The sequence below is a fragment of the Mercurialis annua genome, linkage group LG7, assembly GCF_937616625.2.
Source record: "Mercurialis annua linkage group LG7, ddMerAnnu1.2, whole genome shotgun sequence".
In the NCBI taxonomy this organism is placed as follows: domain Eukaryota; kingdom Viridiplantae; phylum Streptophyta; class Magnoliopsida; order Malpighiales; family Euphorbiaceae; genus Mercurialis; species Mercurialis annua.
The window spans coordinates 10320239-10333206 of record NC_065576.1 but is presented as its reverse complement, the minus strand read 5'-3'; the positions used below and the strand labels follow the sequence as shown (position 1 = coordinate 10333206).

Sequence of the window (12968 nt, the reverse complement as noted above, 5' to 3'; positions counted from 1 at the left end):
CTCTCTTTTTATCTATATTTCATTGAGAACTTCTGTCGAACACCTTATGTTCAACAGAAAATATTGATAATCAATAACTTTTTTTTTGGAAAACTAATCAATAACTTCAACAGCTAAAAGAACAGTAAATGTTTTCCTAATATGCATCAAAACGGTTTGGAACTCTTCGCCTATCTATTTTCGCAAATCAACATTTGACAAGCAACAGTTCACCACCATATCCCATACTCAGGGTACGACCCTGAACCATCGAGGACGAATGACGAAACCTCTGAAGTTTGAGGCTCAGAGAAACCAGGAGCCTCCATGGTGGCCTTCTGTACCGTAATCGAAAGAAGACCCATTTGAATATGCTAATAAATATTACTAACACTAACAGTGCACGACTAAGTAAAAAAAACAATCTGATCAATCCAAAGTGTTTCGCTACATTAAGCGCCCGAGGCGAGAATCCATTGTAGATAACTGCAATCACTGGCCGACGTAAATTTTTAAGTTTAATAATTAAATTTGTTAAAGATTTTTAACCCACGATCTTAATTGTTGATAGATAAATTTCAGTGCAATCTGCTTGTAAAAAGCCGACATCATTGGAGCCATTAGAGATTGTTTTCAGAGAAATTTAATTATGTGGGTCTTAGCCGTCGTCGAAATGTTGATGGATGGTTATGGTGTTTACGAGTGTGGCGTTGAGACCTTTTAAGACGTTACATTTAGTGAAGTGTAACATAAACCAAGTTGAGCAAAGTGAATAAAAATGTCAAGAATGAAAAAAAGAAGTCAGCAGACTGAGCACAAGAAACCATTCAGGTTGAGACTTCGGCTTTTCAACAAAACAGAGTTCTATTTTTTTCTTCTGTATTATAGTATTTGAATGAAACAATTGTGAATTTGAGAAGTGGGTTTTGGTTCACAGGATTAAACAAAAAAGAATCTCAATAAATAGAAAGTGAAATGGGTTCTTAACTTGGTGGCGATGAGGAAGTGGCAGATAAAAAGATGAGAAAAAACTATAGAAGAAGTAGAGGAGAAGGTGAGGGGTATAATGGTATTATGACCACGTCAGCAATTGAGGAGTCCATGCTGGCAAAAATAGACAGAGATCTCTTCGTTTTTGAACGGTGTTAAGGAGGAGGGCTCACGTGATAAGATTTACTAACGTTAAGGGCTTAATTGCACCTTTTCAAACATTAAAGGCCTACTTGATCCAATGGCCAAACGTTAGGGGCTTAACTGACCCTTTTCCCTATTTTATTATATAGTTATATATATTATATTAGATTATTCATTTATTGTATTAGATTATACATTTACTATATCTATACATTATATTATGATCAACTGATGCACTATTTTTTTTTCAATCATATATCTTATTATACATAAAATAGTCATAAAGTGACCTTTTACATAATTGTAAATGGTCACTTTGTAACCAATATTTACAAAGCAAACGGTTAAGTGAATTGTTTTGAGAAAAATCACAACAGGATGCATAGATAATTTATTTTTTGATAAAATAAATTAGATATCAAAGAATAAATTCCAAACTCTTTTAATGTATTTTTTGATTTAGTTCATTATCTTTTACAATATTATTTCCGCATGTTATTTTATTTTTGATATTTTGATTTTTAGTAATTAAATTTTAGTTTTAATTTTTTTGAACCGCCCACAACTCGAAACTGGCCGATTTTGAACCAGCATAGAAATGTCACTTAGACAGGTCCAGGCTGGTTTTATATTTTTTTTGAACCGCGACCCAATGTTTTAAAAACCGGACCGGCCGGTCGGACCGGTTAAACAGCAAACCGGTTAGTAATCCGGTCTGAAAGGGTAAAAAACCGAATTTTTTAGTTGGACCGGATTGGATCGGGTTGAACCGGATTGAGCCGGTATGAACCGGTAAAAACCGGGTGTTGAACCGGATTGAACCGGTAAAAAAACCGGTGAACCGAATTTTTTTTCAATTTTTTTAAATTTATTAAACCGGTTGAACCGGTCACTGAACCGGTTAAACCGGTTGAACCGAAAACCGTTGGCCTCACCGGTTCGGCCACCGGTTCGGTTTTTAAAACACTACCGTGACCTAACGGTTCAACCAGAACCGATGAGTTATAAACCACGGCTACCTCTACGTAATAGGTTAAAAACAATACTTCCATGATAGCTATATGGCGTATGAATGATTTGAAGTTGTTTGCACCGGCCCAGATATCTGGGTAGAAGGTGATGGACTCAAAAGTGACGAAACCCAAAATTTGGTGAAAAAGCTGAATGGGCTCATAGGGGATTTCAGCCCAATAGGAGCTATATTTATTTTAGCCTTTTTTATTTAATTTCTTTCATTAATTAGGAGATGGAATCTCATTAGAATTAGGTCTCTTTATTAGGGTTTGTTTCCTATAAGTATCTAGTATTATTGTATTACTATTTTTCATCAACACATCATTAATCAAAAACAAAAGCTCAGGCTTTTTATCCCAATCTCCGGATTGAATCTTAGTTTAGGAGTAGAATTGATATTAGTCTCGCTTGGATCTCAGGATTCCCAGATTAATACTGTTAGTTTAAATCGAACGGCGGTAACGTCATTCACAATTTGGACAACGTTACTTGAATTCGGGTTACGTCACTTGAATTAAGGTTACGTCATTCAAATCCTGTTTACCTCATCTAGAATCACCCCGGTTAAAGCATCAGTACCTAAAGTTACCCATTAATAAATTCAAAGGTTTGAGCAAGGTGAAAATCTAGCGAACATCTTTTGGCGACTCCACTGGGGACAGTTTATGGTCAGCACAAAAACCGGAGTTTTTTCAGACGATTACAGGGAAACTCGGTCTCAAAGCCGAGCCAAACTTCAAAGGAAATTCGGAGAAACAGAGCAACCAGATCCAGAGATCATCACCATCATGGCGAAAGGAGATAAGCAGACACAGAACAAAGGGGTTCAGAATACGACACATGAGGTAATTTCTGCAAGCAACAAAGCCATGGAAGGCGATGACGTGGAGAAAGATTTCGATGAATTTTCCCGAGAAATACCACCCACTCGCCCGTCGCTATCTAGGGCCGATTTTACCATTATGAGAGACGAAATAGTTCAGGAAAATCGGCAGATGTTTGACGGAGCGATGCAACAGATGTCCAACGCCTTCAAGGGGATGTTGGCCGACCAGGCGGTCGTTCAGCAATCAATCGTGAAGAACTTGAACAACTTGACGAGCTCAATGGACAATCTGGGAAAGATCTTTTCGGGACAATCAGTGACCGATCAGAGTCACCGTAGGGCCGATTATACCTCGACAGCGCAAAGAAATGGCGGTCTTGGTAGTGCGGCCGATGCAGGGCAATCACCAAGTAAAACCGGTTTTACTTATGGATCGGTACGGTTGTTAACACGCCCAGAAAGAGACACAGGGGTCAGGGCCGATCCATCTTCATCGGGAGCCGGGCGATTTCAAGTGTGCGATCCATCCTCATCGGGAGCTGGGCGATTTCAAGGGGGTGATACGAGCGGTACCGGAGCAACACGGCACCTGGGCAATGATATGCCTGGTCTAGGAACCGGAAGATGCCAAGGCAACGACCAGTTGCCAGGGCAACAATACCCGAACCAGCAATTGCCACAGGATAATTTCTACGGTAGCGACAACGCCCCCATAGGAGAGAACAACTTACACAATCGGGGGCAGTTGCTAGATGAATTGGAGAAATTAGGGGTTGACGTCAGGTCGATGCCTCGGCCGTCATACATGAAGCCGTACCCGGATTGGATTGATAAACTATACCCATTCCCTAGGGGGTACAAAGTGCCTGAATTTAGTTTATTCTCAGGAGAAGAGAAAAGCCAGTCAACGGTGGAACACATCGCAAGATTTTCTGCTCAATGTGGAGAAGCAGGGGCCCACGACTTCTGGAAACTGCGGTTATTTGCCAGCTCCCTCACCAAGGTGGCATTCACGTGGTACTCCCATTTATCACCCAACTCGATCGATACGTGGAAAGACCTGGAGATAAAATTCCACGAAGAATTTTACAGAGCGCCACCCGATGTTACTTTGGCCGATCTTGCAAGAATTTCGCAACTACCCAGCGAATCCGTCGAGAAATATATCGGCCGCTTCCGGAATTTAAGGACGAGGTGCATGACGCACATATCCGAAGGAGATTGCGTGCCGATGGTCGTAAAAGGGATGAATTTCGCTATGCGGGAACATTTCGAAGGCCACCGATTTCGAGACTTGTTTGAACTCACCAACAGGGTTACAGGTTACGAGCGACTACTCCAGGAGAAGGAACAGAGGCGAGGTTCTTCGAAAGGCACCTATTACCGAGATCAGTTGGACGTTGCCGTTATCACCGATAGCGAGGACGATTCGTCTGATGACGAGATATGTATGGCCGAGTTTCTTGGAAAGAAACCAACGGAATGCGCAGCGTTAAGGAAGCCGGGATATGTGAAGAAGAATAAGATGGCGGTCATCCAGAAGGAATACTCGTTCGACTTGACAAAGGCCGACGATATATTTAACGCCTTTTTAAAAGACGGGCAAATCTCCCTATCTGAGGGCCATGTTTTACCAACAAACGAGGAACTAGTTGGCAAAGACTACTGCAAATTCCACAACTCATGGAGACATAGCACCAATAACTGCGTAGTGTTCAGAAACGTAGTCCAAAAGGCGATAACTGAAGGGAAATTGTTGTTCCCGTCCAGAAGGGAGGCCGATGCAAAATGCGTCTCGATCAACTTGATTCGGCCCAATTTGGACCAAGTATTGGGTATCGGGAAAGTTTTGGAGAAATGGAGTGCTAAGCGACCTCGACAAAGAGTAGCAGTGAATAACGCAGCAAGGCAACATCGAATAACCAAACCAATTATATCAGAGCCGGTTTGCCAACATTGTCAGCACTGCCAGAGCTGCCCTGAGACCGAGTACGTACGGAAATCGGCCAGGACAAATCCAAAAACCTTTAAACCAAGGTCCCCCACCAAGGAATGGCAACAACACATGCCATCTGGACAGAAGGGGAGATCGGTTTTTAAAAGGGTGTTCAGGCCAACGGAGGAGACCCCTCGTATGACGAAGACACAAAAGAGGCGGATGCAGAGAATGCGACAGGAGTCGCGATTGATCGCCGCAGAACCCAAATCGGCACCAGGGAGCCGAGTGCCGGTAAAAAATCGTTTGTCCACTGCTGCATCTTCGTCCGGGACTAAAAGACCGATCCAAGAAAGATTGGGGGCAACCAAAGACGATCTAGAAGCAACTCAGGGCAAGCATAATCGGTCGGGAACCGAGCCCTTTGAGACACCAAAACGAAAACTTAGGAAGGTTTGGGTGGAAAAGAAACGACATCAGGATGATGAACTACCTTCTCGTACACCTGCAAGAGATGAGAAATCACCAAACAGCGACAGGCGATCTTATAGGGACGTAGTCCTGAGCCACGCAGATGGCCAGTTGAAGGCTTGGGTGCCTGTGAAAAAAGAGTTAGTCGTTGTACACCAAGGTGGGCAGCTCAAAGCATGGATCCCTAAAAGTGATGGCCGAAAAGAGGTCCAAGTAGTTACTCTTCCGGATTCTTTTAGGAATAAACCGGGACAGAAGTCAATTTTGGATGGAGATGTTATAATCCCGGACGAGAATAGTAATGACGCTTCGGCAGTTGTTTCTTTAAGCAAACCACCGGCAAGAATGACAAGGCACATCAGGCCATTGTATATCAAAGTTGAGGTAAATAGCGTCGCCATTGGAAGGGTGCTAATTGACAACGGCGCAGGAGTAAACATCCTGCCTTCTCGGATGCTCAAGAAGTTCGGAATAGAACATCACCAGCTGGAAACCACCGACGTTTATATGACAGATTTTGCCGGAGGCGAGACCCCCGCCGAAGGGTACATCACCCTTAAGATATAGGTTGGCCGAGTCGAGACCGAAGAAGGTTTTTTTGTTGTTAATGCTAGAAGCAATTACAACGTTTTACTCGGCCGAGACTGGATCCATTCTGATATGTGCATCCCATCAACCATGCATCAGATGCTGATATTATGGCGAGAGGCTGGGGAGGCCGAGATAGTGCAGGGTGACCCGAGCCCTTTTGGCGAAGATAGCAACGTTTTAGAAGCTATGATGTATGACGAGCAAGTAAGGAACATCCAATCTTTAAGTCATCGAGATACAAAAAGTCCCAGGATCCTCATCAACGCGGATCGGCCGACAGACGTTACCCTCGGGGGCAGCGGCCGATCTACCATCATGCAACAGTCTGATGGATAGACGACACACATAGTTGCGAAGGAAGGTCCATAACTTAGCACTCAGTCACGGGGTGTTATCCGCGGAGTGCATATACGAGGATCAAGATCAAGACCCTACCGATACCTTGAGAATAGAAGATCTCAAAATAGAGAAAATTACACCAAATCACCCAAAAATTCAAAAATTTGTATAAATCACCCAACTTTTTTTTTTTTGCAAAAATCCCTCAATTTTAAAAGATTCTTTTCATCTCTACCTTTTAATAGTTGTGATTACTATTTTATCCTTATGGTGTATTTTACCAATTGTGTTTCCATTACACCTAATAATTTCTCCTTATTTTACATAAACCGGACCATTTCTAACCGAACCACCACCGGTCGGACTATTATTGGCCGGTCAACGGCCGGACCACCGCAGTCAACGGCCGGACCACCGCGGTCAACGGCCGGACCACCGCGGTCAACGGCCGGACCACCGCGGTCAACGGCCGGACCACCGCGGTCAACGGCCGGACCACCGCGGTCAACGGCCGGACCACCGCGGTCAACGGCCGGACCACCGCGGTCAACGGCCGGACCACCGCGGTCAACGGCCGGACCACCGCGGTCAACGGCCGGACCATTACTGGTTTGTGGTCTAACCATTTTTAATGGTTGGACCAATTTTAGTTAAATAATTAAAAATTAAATAAAACACTTTTTTGTGGGTGAGGGGATTTGAACCCTTGACCTCTTATAAGGGAGAGCTTGTGCTTTGCCATTGAGGCAAAGGCTGATTGTTGTCAACCTTTACTCTATAGTATATATATATATAACTGATTATAAATTTAGATTAACTTATTAGAATGAAATTAATTTATAATGCAAATTAAATATCAACTAAATATCAACTTAAATTAAATTTATTATAAATTTAATATTAAATTAGTCTAATTAAATTTATTTATTTTTTAAATATTTATACAATAAAAAAATAAAATATACATATATTTATATTTTATACAATTTATTAATACATAAGTAAAACTAATAAAAATATTTCACTTTTTAAAATTAAAAAATATAATGGTTTAGTGGTCGTGGTCGAATATGTGGTGGTGGGACCCCCGTAGTGTCCGAAAACTCAATAAAAACTCAATATAAACTCAATGATGACTTAATGTCAAATCAATGATAACTTAATGTCAACTTCATTATGTATATTATTAAAAGTAATTTATAATATTACAAATAAAGTAATAGTAATTTAAAAGTAAATTATTTAAACTTTTATTAAAATAAAATAAACCGAAAGTAATTTTAATATAAGTGAACTGAATATAAACTTAATATTAACTCAATGTCAACTCAATATAAACTCAAAGTAAACTTAATGTGAACTCAATATAAATTCAATATCAATTTAATGTTCACTGAATGTTAACTTAAAGTAAATGTTTTGATAAATAATTATAATTTTAAAATGAATTTTTTTTATTATTATATAATTTTTTTTTTTATAATTTATACTTTCAAAAATAAACTATAGTAGATTGAAAGTAAATTATTTAAGTTATTATTACAGTAATTTGTGTAAATTTAATGTCAACTCAATATCGACTCAATATCAACTCAATGACGACCCAATATCAACTCAATGTAAACCTAATGTCAACTCAATAATGTATTTTAGTAAGTATAGTTTTAAAAATTAACTTAATATCATCTCAATGTCAATTTAATATCAACTCAACGTCAATTCAATGTCAACTCAATGTAATCCTAATATCAACTCAATGTAAACTTAATGTAAATCCGAAGTACTTTTTTAGTAAATTATATTAATTTTAAAATGTAAATTAATATCAACTCAATGTAAACTTAATAAGTCAACGTCGACTCAATGTCAACTCAATGTAAACCTAATATCGACTCAATGTCAACTCAATATCAACTCAATGTAAACCTAATGTCAATCCGAAGTAATGTTTTAGTAAATTATTTTAATTTTCAAATGTAAATTGATATCAACTTAATGTAAACTTAATAACTCAACGTCAACTCAATGTAAACCTAATGGCGACTCTATGTCAACTCAATGTAAACCTAATGCCGACTCAATGTAAACCTAATGTCAATCCAAAGTAATTTTTTAGTAAATTATTTTAATTTTGAAATGTAAATTAATATCAACTCAATGCAAACTTAATAACTGAACGTCGACTCAATGTCAAACTAATGTCAACTCAATGTCAACTCAATGTAAACCTAATATCGACTCAATGTCAACTCAATGTAAATTACATGTCAATTTAAAGTAAATTTTTTAGTAAATTATTATAATTTTAAAAATTAACTTAATATCAACTCAATTAACATATATAATCTGTTTTGAGTTTATGTCGAGTTGATATTAAGTTGATTGTGTTTTTAATACATTAATTTATAAAATCTATTTTAACTTAGTTTACTTTAAGTTAATATTTAATTAGAATAAATTTTTTAAATTTTGACAAGCGTAATATCTTATTAGTGTTTTATAATAATATATTATTTATAATCAACCATTTTAATAGGTTGATATTTAGTTTATATGCTTTTTTATATATTATTAAAGAGAACATGTATATATATTAAAGAGTAAATAAAGATAACAAGCATGTCTTGCCTTGGTGGTTAGGCACTTAGACAAAGAGTGAGAGGTCATGGGTTCAAATCCTACCAAGAGCAAATTTGTGTTTTATTAATTCTTTTAAAATCTCACCACTATAGTTGACCGCCGCTGACCGGGTGTTGACCACCGCTGACCGCCGCCGACCTCTGTTGACCGCCGCCGTTGACCTCCGCTGACCGTCATTGACCACCGCCGTTGACCGGCGTTGACCTCCGTTGACCGGCGTTGACCTCCGCCGTTGACTGTGTGGTTGGACCGGAATCGGCCGGTGGTCGGTTGCGGTCGGTTGGTTAGTCTAACCAAACCCATATTTGCCACATGTCAACATTTTATTGACTCAAATATAGACCAATAAGATATTGACAAATAGTAAGGACAATATTGTCTCATTTTCTTTTATTTTGGGTTATGGGAGATTTTTGAAAACTTTTCTTTTTTTTTGAGTGATTTTTGCTAAAATCAAAATGTTGAGAGAAAAATGGAACACTATAGCACTTTTGAGGGATTTATGTAAAAAACCCCTCAAAATAGCCACCGGGAAGTTGGGAGACGATCCAGCCCAAGTCCAAGACGTGCTCTTAGAGGTTAATTTAGGGTCAGAAACATCCCCCAAACCGATATACATCAGCGCAAGCCTCGATGTCACGTTTAGAAACGAATTGATTGCACTTCTTCGGGAATATAAGGATTGTTTTGCTTGGTCATATGCAGAAATGTCGGGCCTTGATAAATCAATCACCGAACACAAGTTACCTCTGAAAGATGGCTTTCGTCCATTCAGACAACCTCCCAGACGAATGTCAAAAGAGGTTGAGGAGTTGATCAGAGAAGAGATCAATCGGCTTAAAGAGGCCAACTTCATACGGGAAGCTAAATACAAAGAATGGTTATCCAACATAGTGCCCGTCATGAAAAAGAACGGCAAGCTACGAGTATGCGTCGACTTCCGAAATTTGAACTTGGCGACGCCCAAAGATGAATATCCGATGCCGGTAGCTGATATGCTGATCGATGGAGCCGCCGGGCACAACATCCTTAGTTTTTTGGACGCCCATTCTGGGTACAATCAAGTGCCGATTCACGAAGCCGATATTTCTAAAACCGCATTTCGCTGCCCCGGGCCGATTGGTGCGTACGAATGGATTGTGATGCCCTTCGGTTTAAAGAACGCCGGCGCAACTTACCAACGGACCATGAACAAAATGTTCGAAGGGTTAGCGTGTCTAGAAGTATACATCGACGATGTGGTCGTAAAATCGCCGAACAATGCAGCTCACCTTGCCGATCTAAAACAAGGCTTTGAGCGGATCCGAACCAATGGTTTGAAGATGAATCCATTGAAATACGCCTTTGGGGTATCGGCAGGGAATTTCTTGGGTTTTTTGGTTCACCAGCGGGGGGTGGAGGTAGATAAGAATAAAGCGAAAGCAATAATTAATGCTGAACCACCAAAAACCAAGAAACAACTACAGCGGTTGATCGGACAAATAAACTTTCTGAGGCGCTTCATTTCAAACACAGCCGGCCGATTACGCAGTTGGAGCGTGTTGTTGAAGGGAAAGGACAACGACCAGTTTGTATGGACCCCTAAGCAACAACAAGTGTTCGATGAGCTAAAAACATATTTAGTGAAGCCGCCGATTATGATGCCACCAAAGCCGAATCAACCTTTGTTACTATATATATCAGCAGCTTCCCAATCTTTGGGGTGTAGGCTCGCATAGAAAGACCAAGGCGTTGAAAGATCGGTGTACTATCTCAGTAGAACCTTGACCGATACTGAAACACGATACTCGGACATCGAAAAACTGTGCCTATGTTTATATTTCACTTGCTGCAAGTTGAGATATTACATGTTGCCAGTTGTGGTTTATGTCCTAGCACAGACCGATATCATAAAATACATTCTATCCCGACCGTATCTCAGGAATCGGATGGGAAAGTGGGCAGTGGCAATGTCAGAATTTACTCTCGTATATGTGCCTCAGAAAGCAGTTAAAGGGCAGGTCCTTGCCGATTTTCATTCAGACCACCCAGGAGTCGACATAAAGGAGGGAATCGGCTGTATGGAACTACATCCTTGGAAATTATGGTTTGACGGGTCAAGAACAGAAAAAGGTGCCGGAGCAGGAATCGTCATCATCTCGCCCTCGGGGGCACGGTTCACAATGTCTTGTTCTTTGACATTCAAGTGTACCAACAACCAAGCCGGGTATGAAGCTCTCATTTTAGGTTTGGAAATCTTAATGGAGCTGGGGGCAAAATCGATCCAGGTCTGGGGAGATTCACTGTTGGTAATAAAACAAGTCTCTGGAGAATACAAATGCGAGTCGGAACTCTTAATCCGATATTGCAACAAAGCTAAGCATCTTATTGGTGGTTTCTCGGATACATGGTTAGAATACACGGAGAGAATCGACAATATGGAGGCAAATGATCTCGCCCAACACGGTAGCGGTTATAAACCTTGCTATGAGTATGAGGCGATTCGGCGAGATACGCCAAACTTGGTAACCAGAGACGATGCGGTATACAAGGCAACCCATTCCGTGTACCAGCTGGATTTTTTGACAGATTGGAGGAAAGAGATAACTAAATGGTTTGAATCGCCAGATATGTCCAACAGAAGATTACGAACTTTGGCCCTCAATTATATAATCCTGGCCGATGAGTTGTACAAAAAGGGGAGTGACGGTTTGCTGTTTAGATGCATCGGCCCAAAAGAAGCGATGTTGGTCATGGCCGAGGTACACGGAGGTATCGCCGGTGCACATCAGGCTGGTCCGCGAATGAGATGGCTGATCCATAAATACGGGTTTTATTGGCCCAAAATGGAGCAAGATTGTATCTGATACTCCCAAGGGTGTGAGGCATGCCAAAAGTGCGGTTCCGTACAGCACGTTCCTGCCGAGATGCTACATTCGATAGTTAAACCTTGGCCATTCCGAGGATGGGCAGTGGATTTAATTGGCAAAATATACCCAGCATCATCAAAAGGACACACGTTTGTGATTGTCGCAACCGATTAATATACTAAATGGGTTGAAGCCATACCATTGAAATCACCAAGTCAAGAATCGGTCATCAAGTTCTTCAGAGAATTTATTATCCTAAGGCATGGTTTGCCAGAGACTATTACCACAGACCAGGGAACCATGTTTACTGGGAGCGATGTAACCGACTATGCAAAAGAGATGGGTTTCAAGTTGATACGTTCAACTCCGTATTACGCGCAAGCAAATGGCCAAGCTGAAGCAATTAATAAGGCGATCAAAGGTATTATACAGAAGATGATAGAAGACAACCCGAAACAATGGCACCATTTATTAACAAAAGTCGTTTGGGCGAATCGCACGAGTCAGAAATCGGCTACGGGCACTACACCTTTCAAACTTGTGTATGGATATGATGCGATGTTACCGATGGAGTTGACGGTAGCTTCTACGAGGCGAAAGATGCAGCACGTTTTGACAAAGGCCGATTATCATGACAAAATGGTTCTCGAAGCTTTAGACTTAGATGAAGAACGATTATTGGCACTTGACCACTTAGAAGCTCAGAAGAAAAGAGTGGAACGAGTTTACAACAAACGTGTCAAAAGTAAGAGTTTTCTGTTTGACCAGCTCGTTTGGAAGGTCATTCTATCCATTGGAGCGAAGAAGGAAGGACTAGGGAAATGGTCCCCAAATTGGGAAGGACCATACAAAGTTGTCCGAGTATTGGGTAACGGTGCATATATACTTGCTGACATAGATGGTCGAGTTCATGATCGGGCCATTAACGCACAATATTTGAAGAAATACGTCCCGAGCTGCTAGGAAGGAGTTGACAGACGTATCTTCGAGAAGTAAGAGGGTAACTTTTATGACATCGGACTCCTGGCCGATGTGTCGACAGGACGGTATTGATATTAATAATCGGAAATAGAGCCGATTTAAATAATTTGTAGTTACCAATCTTCGGTGTTGGAACCTTGTAATTTATATTTACATTATATAAAAATTTCGGAATACCAGCCGATTTGTTCCACCGTCACCGATACCT

At 40.5% G+C, this 12968-nt stretch overlaps 1 protein-coding gene across 1 annotated transcript; it reads left to right on the top strand.

Moving 5' to 3' along the window:
- The first annotated feature begins 10777 nt into the window (after nt 1-10777).
- LOC130014811 (uncharacterized) lies at nt 10778-12742 on the top strand. The gene is made up of 2 exons (XM_056103749.1): nt 10778-11768; nt 11973-12742. Exons 1-2 carry the CDS (start codon nt 10778-10780, stop codon nt 12740-12742), a joined length of 1761 nt encoding a protein of 586 aa, XP_055959724.1.
- The last annotated feature ends 226 nt before the right edge of the window (nt 12743-12968 follow it).

What these genes read in the sequence shown, in the direction of transcription:
- LOC130014811 (XM_056103749.1), top strand. Translation starts at nt 10,778, where the DNA reads ATGTTGCCAGTTGTGGTTTATGTCCTAGCACAGACCGATATCATAAAA. An exon ending in GCCCAAAATGGAGCAAGATT is followed by an intron (nt 11,769 to 11,972) that starts GTATCTGATACT and finishes AATGGGTTGAAG; the next exon opens with CCATACCATTGAAATCACCA.